The sequence below is a fragment of the Xyrauchen texanus genome, chromosome 17 (assembly GCF_025860055.1).
Source record: "Xyrauchen texanus isolate HMW12.3.18 chromosome 17, RBS_HiC_50CHRs, whole genome shotgun sequence".
Lineage (NCBI taxonomy): Eukaryota > Metazoa > Chordata > Actinopteri > Cypriniformes > Catostomidae > Xyrauchen > Xyrauchen texanus.
The window spans coordinates 14328754-14349085 of record NC_068292.1 but is presented as its reverse complement, the minus strand read 5'-3'; the positions used below and the strand labels follow the sequence as shown (position 1 = coordinate 14349085).

Here is a 20332-nt window from a genome sequence, read left to right as displayed (position 1 = left end):
TAACCTTGTTTTTACTAAGCTTCCTGAAAACTGACTCATTGTTGAAGGTTGAAAAAGCATTGTTCATTTGTGTAGGATAAACTTGGGTTCTGATGATATCTATACATACAGTCATTTTAAGATATTCACAGTGTTTAATGACTCCACGGGAATTTCTTCTGTGCATCCAGACCTGCTAACCTCAGTACAGTGACAGGAAACGTGTTCACACCTCACCTTCCCCCTGCCACATACAATGATGTACAAAAGCACAAAGACATTCATACAAATGCTTCATTTTACAGGAAATTAGCTCTAGACAAATGTACAGAAAGAAGGTGAAATGTACTAGCCTAAGATAAGCATCTCAACAAGCGTTAGTGTCAACACCTCACAGCATCAATTTCTCATCATGGATAAGCCGCATACAGAAAGGTAAACAGGATTTTGATAAACTAGATTGCCTATTTATGTTTTTAAAAAGATTACATAATTTAGTAGATTAAAGAGAGACCAGTCCTGAAATATAACCAGTGTGCTTTAGTATAAACCCAGTACAATTATAAACATTTATTACACAGTAGTGGGAGCTGTTGTTAATTCCTGGTAAAACATGTTTAAGCTACTCTTATGAAAAGTAATTGACAAAAAATAGTGGCTGAGATTACAGACAGTGCATGTTGATAGTAGTGGGATTGCGGTGGGATGTTTCAGAGGCCTGTGGTTATTCAGCTTGTTGCGACCTCCTTCTGTTTGTACGCAGTGATATTTGTAAACACTGTGGTCTCTATGTAACAGGTATGAGGTTTAGTTAGTGGCACTTTAAAACCATTTTCACTGTGAAATTTTGTATTTTATTATTACAAATATTTTAGACATTAGAAGTCTTTACAAATTGCATACCTTCGTGTTAAACATTTAGATAACACTTAAGGTTCACCTAACATTTCTTAACACAGTAGTTAACATTAACTAACTAAGAACAACACTTTTACAATAATACTTCAGAAACTTTGGCCAGTGTCAGTGTTTTAATGTATAGTTAACATAAATATATCTCATTTGTTTCATGTACAGTACTTGTGTTCTAGTTTTTACTTGTGTACTTTGTTGGCGTTAATTGTTACAGTGTTTTATGCTTCTAATTTTACTCTCAGTAGAAAGTCTGACATGGCAAAATAAAGGTATATCATAAAAATAATAATAATAATAATAATAATAAAACATTTGTTAATTAGTTAATGTTTATTATTTGGTAAATGTTTATTTCAATGTTTGGTAAGTTAGCCTTCTCAAAAAAGTAACAACAACAAATTACTAATTACAGTCATTTTTTGATCTAATATTGTATTCATATTACTTTACTAATTACATAAGAAAAGTAGTCACAGGGACTAATTACGTTACTTTTAAGCTACTCTATAAAACACTTTTTCTGAAACTTTTTTTTTCCAATAAGTATACATTTCATCTTTGTTCATAGTTACGCACATTTCATCTTTGTTCATGTACAGACATGCAAATTAAATGTATGTTAAATTTATTATTCTACATAATTAATCATTTGTTTAGAAAAATGTGCTACCCAAGTAACTTAATTCAAAATCAGTAAATGTAATCTGATTACAAGAATTAAACATTTTGTGTTGCACTACTTTTTAATGAAAAATACATATATATACTGTATGTATATTTTACTTTAAAGGTTCTTTAAATTAAGTGCATTATTAATTAACAATGAACAATAGTATAATTCTTAATATAATAACTAATTTTAAAATACATTTATTGTAGAGTTGCCAGCATTAATTGTAAAGAGTACACACACCAGATGAGATGTCTTGTAAGTCGTATGCACTCCATCAATTTTCCATAACAATAACTTTGCATCCTGTTATGAGTGCATTTCCAATAACCCTACACCATCCATAAGTAATAAAATAGCTCTGAATCGACATGTTAGTCTACATTCAGCACTTTGATACAGTGCATGATTATTATAAAAAAGTAAGCTGAAAACTGGCACGTGTCTCATGAATCACTGTTTCCATAAGTTCAAAAAGTTCCCAATATAGATACCGTATGTAAATGAATGCATCATAACTTGTTGACACTTGTTTCAGTACCTTCACACTCTGTCACCATTGCATATTTACCCTGTTAATGTCACAGTTCTGTAGTTTCCCTTTGTAGTTTCAATAAGCAGTATCATCAACTGTATTATGATATTCCAGATTAACATTGTTTTTATGTATCTCTCTAAATAATATTTGCTATTTGTTACAGAATAGACACAACTCTGAACAATGACTATGGAATATCAAACTATGAGGAAGGAAACAATGGCTTGTGCATTATTGAACATTCATACCTGAACATGGATTTAAAAGCTGCCATTTTCTACATGGTCTTTGTGCTTGGCCTCATTGGCAACATCACTGTTATATGGGTTCTCCTGAAAGTCATGCATCTGAAAAGTATGACCAATGTCTGCCTATTGAATGTGGCTCTATCAGACCTACTAATGGTCCTTTCACTGCCTTTCTGGGCTCTCTATGCCCAGGGTCACTACTTAACAGTCAACGCAATATGTCGTGCTATGGCAGGTCTATACCAAGTGGGATTTTACAGTGGCATCCTGTTTGTGACCCTGATGAGTGTGGATCGCTATCTGGTTATTGTACATGCCGTAGCGGTGCTGGGTGCAAAGATTCTACGGTATGGAGTTGTGGTGAGTCTCATTATATGGGTGGTTTCAATCTGTACCGCCCTCCCGGAGGCAATATTTGCAGCAATGGTCACAGAGGATAACATTACCAGCTGCCAGAGAATTTATCCTAATGGCACGGCCCGGACATGGAAGCTTTTCCGGAACTTTAGTGAAAATACAATAGGGCTTTTTATTTCTTTGCCAGTTATAGCCTACTGTTACATTAGGGTCCTGTTGGTTGTGCAGAAAACCAAAAACTCAAAAAAGGATCGGGCTATAAAACTTATCTTTGCTATTGTTGTTGTGTTCGTGGTCTTCTGGGTGCCCTACAATGTGGTGGTGTTTCTGAAAACCTTGCAGGAGTTTAACATCTTAAGCAGCTGTATAGCTTCACAAAACTTAAACATGGCCATGGAACTGACCGAGACAATAGCACTGATACACTGCTGTGTTAATCCAATAATATATGCTTTTGTTGGAGAGAAGTTTCAGAAATGTCTAGCAAGCATGTTTTCAAGACATCTCTTATGTGTGAAGGTCTACCAAGCAGCGTCTATTCATTCAAAAGTTTCAGAAAATGAAACCTCCAACACCGCTTTGTAAAGAATGGCATCTTTCTGGTGTTTTTTTTGTGTTTTTTTTTACATCATCCACAAAAGTAAATGAGCACAACAGTATAGTTTCGAAAGTAAAAATCCTATTCCTTTTTTTCATTGGTGAATTAAATTTACAATCTATTATAGACCTTTAAAAGCAGACCTATCTTAAGCACAGAGGTTGTTAATCAATGGTATATGCTTCTGTTAAAGCAACCAGTCCATATTCTTTACCATATTTACTATTTTTCGCTTTCTATATACTTTATTCTCCCATTGAATTGAATGCAACAATTTATGTACAAATTCTGCTCATATTTTGGCCCATTTCATTTCAGAGATTGCAGTTTAAAATAAAGTTTTATATATATATATATAAAGGTTTGCTGGCGGCCAAAGGTCAATAATGTACAGATTTTGCTGTACATTTCGGAAGGAAATTGGTACTTTAATTCAACAAAGTGGCAATCAACTGATCGCAAAGTATAGTCAGGACATTACTGATGTAAAACAACAGCACCATCACTATTTGAAGAAAGTCATTTTTTATCAAATCTAGACAGGCCCCATTTCCAGCAGCCATCACTCCAACACCTTATCCTTGAGTAATCATGATGAATTGATCATTTGGTACTGGAAAATCACTTGCCATTATATCAAACACAGTTGAAAGCTATTTGGTTCATTAAATTAAGTTTATCACTGTCTTTGTGTTTGTTTTTGAGTTGGCACAGTATGCAATAGACTGGCATGTTTTAAGGTCAATATTTGGTCAGAAATGGCAAAAAAGAAACCGCTTTCTCTAGAAACTCATCAGTCAATCAATGTTTTGAGGAATGAAGGCTATACAATGCTTGAAATTGCCAAAAAAACACAAGATTTCATGCTACAGTCTTCAAAGACAAAGGACAACTGTCTCTAACAAGGAGAGAATGAGATGTGGAAGGCCAGATGTACAACTAAACAAGAGGATAACTCCATCAGAGTCTCTAGTTTGAGAAATAGACACCTCACATGTCCTCAGCTGACAGCTTCATTGAATTCTACCTGCTCAACACCAGTTTCATGTACAACAGTAAAGAGAAGACTCAGGGGTGCAGCCTTATGGGAAGAATAACAAAGAAAAAGCCACTTTTGAAACAAAAAGTAAAAATTAGAGTGGGCAAAGAAACACAGACATTGGACAACAAATAATTGGAAAAGAGTGTTATGGATTTTAACCCCATTGAGCTTTTGTGGGATCAGCTAGACTGTAAGGTGTGTGAAGTGCCCGACAAGACAGTCATATCTATGGCAAGTGATACAGGAAGTGTGAGGTGAAAGGCCACGTGAGTTTCTGGACAATCTGACAGCAAGAATGCCAAGAATCTGCAAAGCTGTCATTGCTGCACGTGGAGGATTTTTTGATGAGAACCCTTTGAAGTAGTTTAAGAAGTTCTAAATTATTTTTTCAAATTGTAATAGTAATTGTTCACATTATTAATGTCCTGACTATACATTGTGATTAGTTCAATGCTACTTTGGTGAATTAAAGTTCCAATTTCTTTCCATAACAGCAAAATATGTACATTATTCCAAACTTTTGGCTGCCAGTATATATAATATATATATAAAGTATAAAGAAAATCCACTGACATCACCTGAAATATGCGTGAGAGGAAGATGTGTCAACTGAAAGTGTACTTTATTAAAAAAAATGCATACACTGTAACTGCACTTATGTCTCTCTGTGTTATACTCATAATGTTTGTCACTTTTTCTTTTGCCTAAACTACTTTTTTCAGACTGAGAAATGTATATACAGTATATCAAGATATTCATAAAAAATAAGATAATAAAAAAATTAAACCACAAACTTTTGTTTCTAAAACATGTTGTATTGCTACATTTTATCTCACAAGCCATCCCTTTCACACAAGGTGTAATACTGCAGTCAAATACTCCATATAATAATAATAATAATAATAATTTAATAACACTTCACTGCCTCTAAATGTGGCCTCCTAGTATAACTATTCTAATACTGTTGAAAATAACTTATGGTTAAATATATTTTGGGAGCATAACATTTTAAAGTAAATTTACCCTAACCTTTGTCTTTATCTTTAATGATAAAGACAAAGCCACAGGTTTCTGAAGTGCTTGAGAGAAATGCTCTGCAGAGAGACGGATTTCCTGTGTGCGTTGTCTCTGATGCAAACACAGTACATGAAGACTGCTGACATGACTATTATACTTCAAGGAAGTAGCACTACATTGTCTATAAGAACAAGATCTACTATCTTCATAATACATTTATCAAATATATCTATCAAAATGATCATTTTATTTAGTTTACTCAAGTATCTGATGCAGCTCGTAATATACACAATAATGTGAGACATACATGAGTTCATTCATTGATTTCTTTGATTAAACGTGTGTGATCACACACAATCATTTCCTCATTATGAGGTACATGTGATTTTATTTGCATGCAAATGTTTTGGTTACGCCCACATTCTGTGCTGATTAACAATGAAAAAAGAGAACCTAAAGACATTCACAACAATTCACATTTGCTTTTCACTGCTCAGAATGTTGCACAGTATTTATGCAAAATGCATGGTAATTCTCTTCAACCCTTCTATAGTAAAATTAACCAAAGAAAATCATATAAATTAGTCAAGAAGACAAGTTATTAAAATAATGCTTGACAAACAGAACACAACACAAAATGGTCAAAACGGTAGGAATATGTACATATATAAAAAGTGGCATGGAAGACAACAGCAGATACTGTTCTTCAATGTTCCAGTTGCTACAACTACTTTAGGTTCAGGAAGCATTTATACATACAGAGAGACAAACAAGGTAAACAGTACAAATAAAGAACAGCAGTATATGTGCAGCAAATAAATAGGTATAGTTTCAGATAAGAGGGGAAAATGGTAAGAGAGTAATGTTGAATAAAGATGAATATATATATATATACATATTTCTTTTAAGAAACCTGTTGAACAAATAAATGGTGGGTATATGGTACAACTTTAGCAAATTCACTTTTGTATATGTATTTTGACATATGTATACTAACATTAATATGTGTAGAGATGTAATAATACGAGGGAGAAAAAAGACTGTATATATATTGTCTTTGCAGTAGACAACAGGTGTGTATGTATATTTACGTGATGTGGAATACGAAGGAAATTTTGGACAATTCTGTATTTACTAATAGCTCCAGGCTACCATGCATGGTGGCGATCCAGGGCAATGCTCCCCCTGTCACTGCCACCTAAGCGAGGGTCCACAAACCAGGACCCCCCACTCCATACACTGTGTCCCCGCAGCAACTCCCTCCCAGATCAAAGGCCTTGCAGGAATAAGTTCTGCCTCTCAGGTCCCTTGATGGTCCCCCCAGTTGGTGTGGTCATCACCATTGCTACCTGGGCGAAATGTACTCTGAGAGCACAACTCATTTCCAGGGTCACTGCAACCAGTGTGGTCAACACCTTCATCACCTGGTGGAGAGTTCCATTTATACGGCACAGGTGTTGCAAGGCTTGTGTTCACAGGATGGGAACATAATAGGGCAGGTCTACTGTTCTATAATATATATCAGTGTGGAGGCCATTTACTTCTGGTAGATTTAGGTCATTAATTGAAAATAGATAAGAGATTTAAAGAAGGGTTCCACCACCTCGACAGCTTGGCAGTAATTCCCACTAATTCCCAGAGGCCCACTATGCAGAGCGAAGGGCCCAACCTGAGACAGGCCATAGCCCACCACTCATGCGACCACAGCCGTAACACACCCACCCCATACCAACATTATGCACACCAGTCTGAGGTCATCAACTAAGAATAAAGAATATCATCCAGTAATTGTGAGGTTATAAAATGGTGGGTCAAGGGGTAGAAGTGATCTTGAAATGTCTATATCTACAGCATATCTGTTAGAAGTAATGGTGAATTGTAAGTTTCATAGCATCTATAAGTTGGAGCCTATCTGCTGTGAAGTATTATGTAGTGTATTATGAATATTATGTTGTAAGTATTAATGTAATATAACATATGTTTAAATTATACTAGCTGTAGGGGAGAAAAAGAAATACATACACATATACTTCATTATTATAATGCCTATACACACTTAAGAAGAAAAGAGAAAGTGAGAGCAAGGATCAGCTCACCGGCAAGTTGATTTATTTGATGAACAAGGAAAATGTCTTGATGAAATTCTCAGTTTGGTTTTGAGATTAATTATATTCTTGATTAACATATTTAGAGAGAAGGTCCAACCACAATGATGCTTTGCGTTGTATTTTTGTCTTCCAATAAATAAGGATTGTTTTTTAATTTTTTTTTTGTGATGGCCAAGGCTAACAGTAAAGCAGTGGTAGATTCAGCAGGAAATTTTAACTCGGAAAGATCACAGAGGATACAAATTATTGGGCATAGTGGTATATTAATTTTAAATAATTGTGAACATTTTGTGATGGTCCTCTTTCAAAAGAGATATAGGGGGGACAGAACCACATTGCATGGATGTAAGTATCTGTTACCTGCATGAGCACTGTGTACATTTGTCTGATGTGCTAAAACCCATTATGTGCTATTTTTGTTCTGTTATATGAATTCTGTGAAAAATCTTGTATTGAATTAATTGTAAATTTGTATTTTTTATTATTTCGATGATGGAATTGCAAATTTTTGACCAAAACTGTGGATTAGTTGTGATACTAAGATCTTTTTCCCATTTATCGATGGGGAGTGATATAGATGAATTCTGAAAGTGGAGTGGAGTGGAGAGGATTACATGTTGACTTTTGCATTTATTGCACTTTTTGACTGGCTGTATAGTAAATACAGCACTTTTCCCACATCAAACTTTTGGCAGAGATCTGGGAAGCTGAGATATGTGTTATTTTCAAAGAGGTGGTGCAAATGAGTGATGCCTTTTTTTATTACTATTATTGGTAATTTGTTGATTAAGAAATCAGGGTTGTTCCAGATTGGTGTGTTTGCACAGGCTGTAAGGTTGAAGCCTGTAATTTTATTGTAATTTTATTAGCATTCCACCAAGCTATCAGAGTTGTGGCTATTGTTTTATTCCAACAGCTATGCTTTCTAATTGATTTGCGTAAAAATGGTAAGTCTTGAAGTGAAATATTTTACATTCACTATTTTCAATTTGAAAACATTGCTGATTTTAGGGTGTGGGGTGAATCCATTTTGTGACAAAACATAGCGGATTGGCTAAGTTATATAGAAATTAGGGGCTTCTAATCCTACTTGTGTTTTAGGTTTTTGTAAAGCTGCCAATTTTCATTTGGGCTATTTATCTTTCCAATAAAATTGACTAATTAATCTATCTATTTTGTTAAACCAGCTGCTTGGTGGTTGTATATGTATCATTTTGAACAGATAGTTAATTTTTGTTTTTTATGTGGCCAATAATTGATAATGTTAGAGCTGACCAGTGTGATAATTTGTCTTCTATTGCTTTAAAAAGTGGTTTAAAGTTGAGGTTAAATATTTCTGATTGCTTGGGGGAAATGTTTAAGCAAGGTAAGTGATATTGCCTATATTGACAGAAAATGTAAGGTTATGTTTGAAGATGTTGCCGTGTACAGGCAAAATGGGTGATTTTTTCTAGTTTGAATAATCTGAAATTATAGAGAATGTGATTAGCGAGGATTAGCATTAATACAGGTTTTACAGGGATGCAAACAGATAAATGCTACACCATTGGAACACTTTGTAGAACCTCCAGATGCTATTTAAGGAAGCCAAAAAAAAAAAGTAGATGTCCTCAAGGACCTTCAACATACTGTAAATTTCTTGTGCCTCAATGCCTTTCCCTAATGATGGGGATACTGAAGGAACTGTTGACAGTTTTAAGGAGTTCTTTAGCATTCTTGCAGGATCTAAAAGGAAGTTTTCCAGAGAATTGAAAGGATGTGTGAAGGGTCTCTGCACTGTAAAAAATAAATGTATTTTTACAGGGAAAATGCAGTTTAATTTAACATTCATTCCCTATTTTTCATTAAAAGTGAAATTCCCCTAAAATACACATATTCACTCTACATTTACGTTTTCCCTTTTACTTTACTGATAATATGTGTTACAGACAAAACAGACATTCTCCCTGAAGGTAAACACCATGTTTTTTATCATGTGAAAATTTAATTTTAACCAGAGATGTCTGTAAAAATATGTCCATAAAATAAAAAAAATTTCCAGTGTAAAAAACATTTTTTTTCCAGTAAAAATACAGTATAATTGAACACTATATAATTTATTTATTTATTTTTTTAAATAAAAGTGTTAAATATAATACATAAAAATACATTTATTCACAAAAAAATTGACATTATCAGCAGTGTTGTATAAAGTATCCATTTGTCATTACCTTCATTACTTTAAAGTTACCTTCATGAAAATTGACTCAAGTAAAAGTTAAAGTAGCTCATGAGAAAACAACTTAAGTTAAAGTATTAAAGTAACTGATATTAAATGTACTTAAGTATCAAAAGTACAGGTAAATTGCATAAATTCGGTACAGTTCATTAAACCCATGGCAACTTATTTGATTGTTGGTGCTCATCATTTACTCGCCCTCATGCCATTCCAGATGTGTAGGACTTTCTTTCATCTGCAGAACGCAAACAAATATTTTAGAAGAATATATCAGCTCTGTAGGTCAATTCAATGCAATTGAATGGTGGCCAGATATTTCAAGCAACAAAAAGCACATTAAGTGAGCATTAAGTTATCCATACTACTACAGTGGTTAAATCCACATTTTCTGAACCGATTCAGTTGGTTTTGGGTGAAAACAAATAAACTGTAACTTATTTTCACTGTATATCTTGCCATTGCAATCTCTAAGCACAATCACAAATTAAACCGTGTTCACTTTCTAGTGCTTGATGCATGCGCAGAGACCTAGGTGGCTCTACAGGAAGTGTAATCGAACTTGAGATCCTGATCGCCAAGAAGACTGCTAATGTTAACATTAATAGTTGAAAAAGGAGTTATAATTTGGTCTATTCTCACTCAAAAACCAATTCGATCCATTCAGAAGACATTGATGAAACCACTGGAGTCTTATGGATTACTCTTATGCTGCATTTATGTCACTGGCCACTATTCACTTACATTGAATAGAACTACATAACAGCAATATTCTTCTGAAAATATTTTTGTTTGTGTTCTGCAGAAAGTCATACACATCTTGGATCGAATGAGGGTGAGAAAACTATGAGAGAATTTTAATTTTTAAATGAACCATCCCTTACATTCAAGTCAAATCAGAATGATCATATTTATGGGATTATGTAGCCAATAAGCAACCACCCAGAGCACCCTGGCAGCTGCATAGCAATGTGCTGAAACACAGTTAAAACAACTTAACAGCATAACATCATGACAGCCACCTAGAACACCCTGTCAAGTGAAAAACAATGTGCAAAAAACCCACAGAAAACAACTTAGCAACAGCATAGTAACAACCTGGCAACCACATACTGTAGCAATGCACCAAAACACACAGCAGAGATCACCTTGATAACTGCATAGCATGCCCTATAGCAACAATCCAGAAAACCCTAGTTACCACATACTGTAATATAAATGTGAAACAAAGCAAATATAACACTTTAGCAACCACAAGAAAACTAGTTTTGCTTCGGCAAAGACCATTCATATCTTCATAAAATGTTAAAAAAATATTGTTGGACATTTTCACGTGTGCTGGTAATTATTCATACACATCATACATTGGTTAAATGTAAAATATAAAAGCATGTGATTGACTTTTATATGAACAGGTCTCCTGGAAAGGCAGGAGACTGATTGCACATAACTTCATTATTTTACAGCTTTCATAATATTTAATGCATAAAAATCAATTAACTCACATGAGCAGTTTCTTGTCTTCCCCAGTGGAGACAGGCGACGGATCACGTAATCTGGCGAGTGCTTCGCTTATGATTTTGATTCAGATTCATGATTCTCAAAACGAATCATTCAGTTTTTTCAAATCTTTTTGCTTTTTGTTAAGTTCAAATTAATCAAATTTAAAAGATACAACTCAAATAACTTTCAACAAATCACACACCACTATTGCAAATCTGCATGCATTTTGCATGTACTGCTGTTATTTGTATTTTTTTTTAGGTGTTCAGTCGCAAAAGTAACAAAAGGGTCTGTAGAAATTTATTAGAGTAAAAGTATACATTTTCTCTTCAAAATGTAGCAAAGTGAAAGTAAAAGTCCAAAGAAATATTTATACTCAATAAAGTACAAATACTACTAAACTGAACTTAAGTACAGTAACAAAGTATTTGTACTTCATTACTATACACCTCTGATTTTCAGCAAATATTGCACATTGAAAAAATATTTTACTTAAAGTTATGTTTTGTACTTTATTTGTTGCTACATTTGCAACACAAGATATTAAGTTAATGTTGTATTCATAATAATGAAGGATCTCAAATAATCTGTAACTTTATATTATGTCTAACAAGAGATTACATGTACTTTTATGGTAAAGTTTTGTTAAAATCACAGTGAAAATCAATGATTGGGCATTCCCAGAATTCCCTGCGTGAGCCATCACATTTCATTGTATATATTTATCTTTTTATATATATATATCAGTTACATACAATGGGGTGTTCTATGCTATATTTTATGCATTTTAATTTTAGTGTCACACGTGTTAGCGGGATGGTGTTTTGTATTTGTGTGAGTAACACTGTGCACTATCTATAGGCTATGAATTAATGTAATGCAATGTAAAAGTCACACATGATGAACTTTAAGTCATCATGTGGTCTTTAGTAGTAACAGTGTTTAACCTTATAGACTAAAGCAGGTAAAGAGAAAAACAAATATGTGTAGTACCAGAAAAAAACTTAATATTTTAAGTTTTTAACATTTAATAATACAAAGTTATTTCACTAAAATAAAATAAATAAAATTCACTGAAGATTTTTTCCCAACATGCTTTGCATGAGAATTGATGGAGAGTGTAAATGTTAAAATTAAGAGCAATTTGATGTGTTTTGGTGCAAGATGAATAAAGGGGGAGATTTGTAAGTATTTAGAAGAGTTTCTGTAATGTTGGAGTTTTGGAGTTACCACTGTGATGTAGAGTCAAGCTTGAGTTTAAAAAGTCTGAAATAAAAAGTTCACAATTCTAAGTCTAAACGTATTTAAAATAATACATAAACCTACTCTACCTCTTAATCTTATAAGAGATCTTAGTTAAACAGTTAGTTTGTTGAAACGTGATTAATTAACATATTCCTAATTAATCCTTAACAAAAAGGTAAAACATGACTTAAATTTGCTGAAGCTAGATGTAGAGAGGGAGGAAAGTGTATAGAATCAAAGAAGTGTGCTGCAAATTTTTTTATCTTGTACGCTTACAAGACAAGCAAAAACCCACAATAGAGCAAAGGTCTTCCATCATCTCCATTCACTTCATAGTTGAAGCGTTACTATTCAAATATGTAATGATACAATACTTGAAGAATACTAGGGGCCGTCTTACAATAAAAATGTAAAAATCTATGTGTCAGGTTGTTTATTGTTTATTGTATTTTATAAAAGTCACTTGAGCAGCTTTCATACAGTTACGTGTGCAAAGGGTGTAAACCACAAGAAACACCATTGCTCAGCTATTCTGACAACCTGTGTTATTTTGGTAATGTTGTTTACTTGTTCCAGAACATGTTGTACAATTTAACATTTTAGCACTAAATGTATATTGCAGTACTGCACCTGTACCCTTCCCTTTCTCATATAAAAGACTGAACATAGTTGTTTACTGAAGAAATTTCCTCTATACTTTTCGAAACATGGTGGGAGCCAATCATGTCATTGCAATTGAACTGAGCACTTGTGAAACTAGTCCTGCACCTGCAAAGACCCTACCCCAATATACCCAGAGGAAGTGTCATACCAATGCCCAAAAAAATATCTCATTTAGCTCGTCTGATCTCAAGCAATCTTATCTCTTCTCATCGCAACCTCCCATCTTGGCTTGGAAGGTCAGAGGGCAACTCCATTTATCACAGTTGTGTGAGTATTCCTGAAATGCTGATTGACTTTACATTGTTTTGAGATAATCCACACAAATATTTGCTGGGTAAAATAATTGATTAACATTGGAATGCATAAGCTTGGGGAGCACAGTAACCCCCAACTTCATGACAAACACCTAGGGTATCTGTGAAAGTATGGTTTCACACTTTTTTTAAAAGCATCCTATGGTGACACTTGATCTCTTAAGTTGGTAAACCAGCTGTTGGAAGCATTGAGTGCTAGAATAAACCTTAATGTCAACAAGTGGTTTGCACCACAGATGGATACTTGGAGAGTGCAATAGGTATGTCAATCCTACTATGTAAAAATAATAGTTATCTGACTTCAGTTATTATGTACAAAGTAACAATTTCCTGCATCAGTAGACATTAGGCATAAAAGTAGAAAAGAAATTTTGGTAGTATCTCCACAGAATACTATGGTAATGCAGACATTTTAATTGTATACGTTTGGCCAGTACGAGAAGCCATTCTTTTGTGGTGGTTTAAAAATGTAAGAATGTGTTAAGTTGCTGTTTTAATTCAATTAGGCGTCTTTTTACATTACCACAGAAAGATACTAAACAATAACTGATTGATCTTCTTCTGATGATGATGATAATCATAATATGTATTATTAGTAGGACAGTAATGTTGAATATGAAATAGAAAGAGAATAGAACAGCAGGATATGTTTCAACTACTATAAGTGCTTGGTGATTCACCCTTGTGCTTCATGAGCAAGGACATTTCTCCACTGCTAGTGTTCCCAAGACAAGAATGTAAATACAAAATATGTAGATATCACTAAATAAAAATGTGCATGACATGTAGATTCAATCTTCTCCCCTATTGGGTGCACACTATTTCAGAGAGTTGCTTTTCTTCAAAATTGCAATCCATGATAAGAAATTAAGCTGTGTCTATACATTATGTACATATACATATACTTATTTAATTCCATTATAAAGGACACCAGTTCATCAGATGAATGTCCAAATGATTATCCCATCTAAAAATCTAAATAAAATAACTTTGCATAACTAGATCAACGATATCACAATAATAGGCCAGCATAAAACAAAGCGATTCAAACCAGCAACTGGTGGTTTGTTGGAAGACTGGAATTGGCCATTTCTTTTCCAGCTTTTGCCATTTTTGTGAGCACTATGGATAAGATGGTCCATGCATGCTGCAGTTCTTCTGTAAAAATGTAGCATTATACTGGTAACAATATAAATGCATTAATTCAGATATTTCTATGAATGTTTCTAATGCTTGATCAATCACACATAGTTATTGTAATTCAATTTGTACTATTGCTTTAAATATGGTCTATTAACATTATTATTGTAAACACTATTTTTGGTCTATCACACAGTTGTAACACATCACGTTCGATTATGAATTCTTCTGATATCCTGAGGTAAGACCAAACATCATCTCATAAATAATATCAATTAGGTACAGCAGAGCATTAAAGGTGAACACTCCTCCAGTCAGCAATTTTTCAGCTAAAACTGTCCTCCTTAAATATTTTGATAGTGTCATAGAGCCACAGTGTTTCCACTACGGATGGCTTGCTTAAAGTTACAATTTCTGGAAACCATGATTGATGGCCATTGCTGCATTACACCTGACCAGAGTGCTATTCTTGATATTTCAGCTGTATAGTTCCCACAATCAACTATATGTTAATTGAAGTGGCATATGCACATTTATTTGACTTTTTTTCCATCATGAACAGGATGACTGCACAGTCCCCATGGGAAGGACTAGTATCCAATAGCACCCCTCAACTGTATACATCATCCAGGTGATGTCATATCACGTTTATATCACATAATGGCTGTAAACGTAATGAAAGCTATATTTATTATACACAATTAAAAGTTGAACTCTTCTTTGCTTGTAGTATATATAAATATCATACTATAAATATATATATATATATATATATATTTTTGTTTTTTTTCCTGTTCAAGTGTGACTGTGTACGTAGATCATGAGACAACCTCTCCCTCATACAGCTATGAGGAATTCTACAATGAAAATGATTCATCTGCATTCTCTCCCTGTAAATATGGAGGTCATGGAGCAAACATCCTCCCTGCGTTATACACCCTGTTCTTCGTGGTGGGTTTTCCGGGTAACATTCTGGTGGTCTGGGTGCTCTTGATGGGTGTAAAGCTGAGAAGCATGACTGACATCTGTCTCCTGAACCTGGCTTTAGCTGACCTGCTGCTGGTCTCCACCCTTCCCTTCTTGGCACACTATGCCAGGGACCAGTGGATCTTCGGAGAGGTCATGTGCACCGTCGTCCTCAGTGCCTACTACATTGGATTCTACAGTGGGATTTTCTTCATTGTACTCATGAGTGTTGATAGATACTTAGCTGTGGTTCATGCTGTCTTTGCTTTGAGAGTCAGAACCAGAAAATATGGGATCTTAGCCAGCGTGGTCGTCTGGATCGTTGCTGTTTCATCATCCTTTCCACAGCTAATGCACCTGAAAATCAGCAATTACAATAACACACAACTCTGTGCTGCTTATCCCCTAAATGATTCTAATCATTATTCAAAAACTTCTGATATCTTTAAGATGAATATTTTAGGCTTAATTATCCCACTCATTGTAATTGGATTTTGTTACTCAATGATTCTGAGCAGACTCCTCACAGCTCGCTCTTCCAGGAAGCAGGCCATGCGTCTTGTCATTGTGGTGATGGTTGCCTTCTTCATCTGTTGGGCTCCATACAATTTTGCAGCTTTTGTGAAAGCCTTAGAGCTTAAAAACCTCATAGATAACTCCTGTGAAAGCAGCAATGCAATCAGACTTAGTCTGCAGATTACAGAAGCCGTGGCTTACTCACACAGCAGCCTGAATCCCATTCTCTATGTGTTTGTGGGAGAGAAGTTTAGGAGGCATCTGTTCAGACTCCTGTACAAGACACCCTGCATCAGATTACAGTTCATGAAGAGTTATCTTACACAAGCCACAGGGTCTGTTTATTCACAGACCACAAGTGTTGATGAGAGATCTACTGCAGCAGTTTAATTGGAGGATTCATCTGGGTAGGGAAAGCAGGCAAAGAACCATCAAGTAAGGATTTATTTGCATGGTGCGGCACAGTTTTCTGGGGCAGCCCAGGGTACATTATTACTTATATGTGGCCTGCTCTATGGTCTTAAATAAAATGTGATCACAAATGCCCTCATTCCTAATATATATCCACTAATATTAAGTTACCATTTTGCTTGGTTTATTAAAGGTGCACTCAGTAAAATTAATGCTTATGTTGCGCTGACATTTTAAACATATATATTTACCATTATCTACCTATACTATTCTGCTATTATTATTTCTTTCAAGCTATAAGTTTAGGAATTACCAAAAAAAAAAAAAAACAAATCACTGAGTCCACCTTTCCAAAAAAAAAAAAAAACATTGTAGGGAATAAGTGGGCAGGTTTTGAACATAAGACTTCTTGCATTAAAAAAATCATACAATAAAACCAACACACCATAAAATCTTCAAAGTCTTATATACTGTATATACTGTATATGTATATATATATATATATATATATATATATATATATATATATATATATATATACACAACAGTTAGTTCCAGTCCTCGAATCTGATTGGACGAGAGACGTTCCATGAGCACTGATGGTCTGACATCAGCACTCTGACGCTTCACTGTGTGTATCACTCCGCTTGTGTTTGTCGTCCTAAATTGAAGTGTAAGAGCAGTGCATATGTGTTAAGAGCTACTTGCTATGTGTCTCTTTTTACATACATTTTTTTTTACATTACATATGTTTGCCAGCAGGTGGTGGAAAAGATAATTTTTGTGTGTAATATGAGCCAGTTGGTGACGTGAAGTGAATCCGTTTGTCATTGTTTACATATAACAGCGCTCTGTGATCACTCATATTACTACTACTAAAGCTAGGAAACAGCTTTAAATGAACAACTTCAGCATTAAGGCTCATCACAGCTGAGACACAACACAATGATTGATTACAGAACTCAACATGCTTACCTCTTACCGGAGTTTCCACACTGGATATATTCTGTATCTCTCTCTCTCTCTCTCTCTCTCTCTCTCTCTCACACACACACACACACACACACACACACACATACTCACATCCTTGTTTATACAATAACTTGCTAGAAACTGCACAAGCCATGATACTATTTCTGAAGTGACATTTTTTAATTACTAATGAAGGCTTGGACGCATCATTTGTTTTGAACCAGCAACAGCAGATTCTGATCAGTCGCATAAGAATGTAGTTCCATGCACAAATGCATTTTTATGACCTTACTCACTGTCAAGACAACTTATTGGATAAACAAAGATGAATGTGTGTGTGTGTGTGTGTGTGTGTGTGTGTGTGTGTGAGAGAGAGAGAGAGAGAGAGAGAGAGAGAGAGAGTGAGAGACAGAGATGAAGCATTTGTGATCACCAGTTGCCACTCCCAAGCAGAGATGCTGTCAGCTTTCTGAAGATCAGCTTTCTCATTGGAAAAATAGCCGTCCAAGCAGGTGTATTCCTCTCTATTTCTTGGTAGCCGGTGCACACAAGTCATTCACTATAGAAACTGCAATGTCCTCCACCATTTTAAACAGTATGTATCCAATGTGGAAAGTGCGATAAGAGGTAAGCATGTTGAGTTCTGTAATCAATCAGTCTGTTGTGTCTCTCAGCTGTGATGAGCCTTAATGCTGAAGTTGTTCGTTTAAAGCTATTTTCTAGCTGTTGTCATGTCGTAGTAATACGAGCGATCATGGAGCGCTGTTGTATGTAAACAATAACTAACGGATTCACTTCACGTCACCAACTGGCTCATATTACACACAAAAATTTATTTTTGATATACAGTATGTAATGTAAAAAACAAAATAGATCATATGCACTGCTCTTATATATACTGTATATATATATATATATATATATATATATATATATATATATATATATAAACATACAAATATATATATATATATATTTTTTACCATTTATATGGCTGTATAAAATGGCCATATGTTTATTGTTTTTTTGTTTGTTTGCCTAGTAATGAATCATCAATAGATAATGTCACTACCACAAAAATGACTTTTATGTAATTATGTTACATGCTTGTTTGGGCAGAGGTTGGTTTTGTTTTTGTCTATAAAATATTAACTGACTCTGAAATTGTTACTGAAATTGACATACAGTTTTTACATACATATTTTGAACTAAAATCATTTCTTTATAAACAGTTATTTGTTTTCTAAAAGTATGACTAGATAAACAATATTTTAATTAATCAAATAAATACCTTCCATAAACATGTATATAACTGTGTGACTTACATTGTAGAGTGACAATTGTACAACAGTGAGAACAGCATCAATTTACATTTTTCAATTCATATTATTATAATTTTTTCTGAATCTGCTCCTGTGGAACTGAAGCTCCACAGAATTTATTCAAACTCTATCATTCACAAAATGGAAAGTGTTTCAGTAAATGTTAAGTTAAATGCTAAATTGAAATAAAAAATTAAATATGGCGCTACTCTGAATAAGGTCTATTGTGCATGCAAGCTCAATGCACTCTCAGGTATCCTCATATATAGTATTGGGAAAAAAGTCTGATACAGTTTCCTATTCTATTGTCTAATCTATATCAGATCTGAATAGAGTAAACTGGTTCATTCAGACAATTCTTTATTAGCCAAATGATTCACTAAATGATTCACGTCATTTAAAATCTGTGTATTAGTGCCAGAACAATGTGATTCTGATTAAATTGTAAAGTATCTTATAGGATTGTTAATAAATTGGGTACAAAGGGCTAAAGACCCCCTGGTCTAAAGGCACTTTTGATTTGATTTTTCTCCCAAAACACTAAATACCAGCATAAAGTACCATGGCACTTTCCTAAACATTGTGTCACTATGCACTGCAAAATTTTCCTGATTCTAGAAGTACAATGTCGAAAGGTTGATATTTGAAACATGATGAGAACCACTGCTTTTGGACACAGTGAACAAAAATGGCACTGGAAGAAGTGAACATTAACCTATTATCAATTTGAAAACAAAATCTGCAAAAGCATCCTTTAATTTATCAGTGATAACGAAGGTCTGTATAACAGAAATTTCAACACTTGCATGTCCAGTTTTTGAATGACTCATGTTAAAGACATTTTCCAACAAAAGAGAATCAAGACTCTAACTTGACATGAATGCACAAACTACCATTGCATTATTATTATTTGAGTACGTAAATAACCTAAGTAACAGGGTATTACTTTTTTAAATAGTAATATTGAGAAACTTCAACAAGTGCTGTGTAATGTGAATAAGTCTTTTAGAAATGCTTTGTAGCCTTGTACATTCATGCACATTCATGCATAACAAAATACAATATATATATATATATATATATATATATATATATATATATATATATATATATATATATATATATATATAGCCGTGCTGCTAGATGGACAATTCAGCATGATTGCAAGTATCATATTGCTTTTATACAGTTATAAACAGTTCAACGAACAAGTAAATACTGGGAAAAATATTACAAGTTATTAGAGTAACAAGGATGTGTATGTGTGTGTGTGTGTGTTTTCAGGTATACAGTATATGGTTTATGAGGACAGGTTGGTTGTTTTTTTTAGGTTGCACACTGGTAATTATGAGGGTATTATGCTATAGATGTGGTTTATTTGTGGTCAAGTGCTCTAAAAATTCAAATGGCTTAAAAAAACATACAAAATAATGTTTTTTTTTTTTTATTTTATTTTTTTTATTATTATTATTGTAAAAATGCCAAAAGGTTTCTGTGAGAGTTAGATTTAGGCATAGGGGATAAAATATATAGTTTGTACAGTATCAAAATCATGGTGACGATGGAAAGTCTTCGTAAACCCTATATAAAAGC

The 20332-nt window shown here is 34.1% G+C and overlaps 2 protein-coding genes across 2 annotated transcripts; both read left to right on the top strand.

The window, feature by feature from the left end:
- Window positions 1-283: 283 nt before the first annotated feature.
- Window positions 284-5128, top strand: LOC127658281 (C-C chemokine receptor type 4-like). The gene is made up of 2 exons (XM_052147486.1): window positions 284-414; window positions 2266-5128. Exons 1-2 carry the CDS (start codon window positions 392-394, stop codon window positions 3290-3292), a joined length of 1050 nt encoding a protein of 349 aa, XP_052003446.1. The 5' UTR covers window positions 284-391; the 3' UTR covers window positions 3293-5128.
- Window positions 5129-13286: 8158 nt separating this feature from the next.
- LOC127658309 (C-C chemokine receptor type 5-like) lies at window positions 13287-17178 on the top strand. Its single transcript, XM_052147523.1, has 4 exons — window positions 13287-13365; window positions 14749-14793; window positions 15115-15183; window positions 15353-17178. Exons 2-4 carry the CDS (start codon window positions 14771-14773, stop codon window positions 16422-16424), a joined length of 1164 nt encoding a protein of 387 aa, XP_052003483.1. The 5' UTR covers window positions 13287-13365; window positions 14749-14770; the 3' UTR covers window positions 16425-17178.
- Window positions 17179-20332: the final 3154 nt, after the last annotated feature.

Bases quoted from the DNA above. Each gene is read 5' to 3' on its own strand.
- LOC127658281 (XM_052147486.1), top strand. From the start codon at position 392: ATGGATAAGCCGCATACAGAAAG. The intron at 415-2,265 runs GTAAACAGGATT...TATTTGTTACAG, and splicing joins GATAAGCCGCATACAGAAAG to AATAGACACAACTCTGAACA.
- LOC127658309 (XM_052147523.1), top strand. From the start codon at position 14,771: ATGAATTCTTCTGATATCCTGAG. The intron at 14,794-15,114 runs GTAAGACCAAAC...CATCATGAACAG, and splicing joins AATTCTTCTGATATCCTGAG to GATGACTGCACAGTCCCCAT. The intron at 15,184-15,352 runs GTGATGTCATAT...TTCCTGTTCAAG, and splicing joins CAACTGTATACATCATCCAG to TGTGACTGTGTACGTAGATC.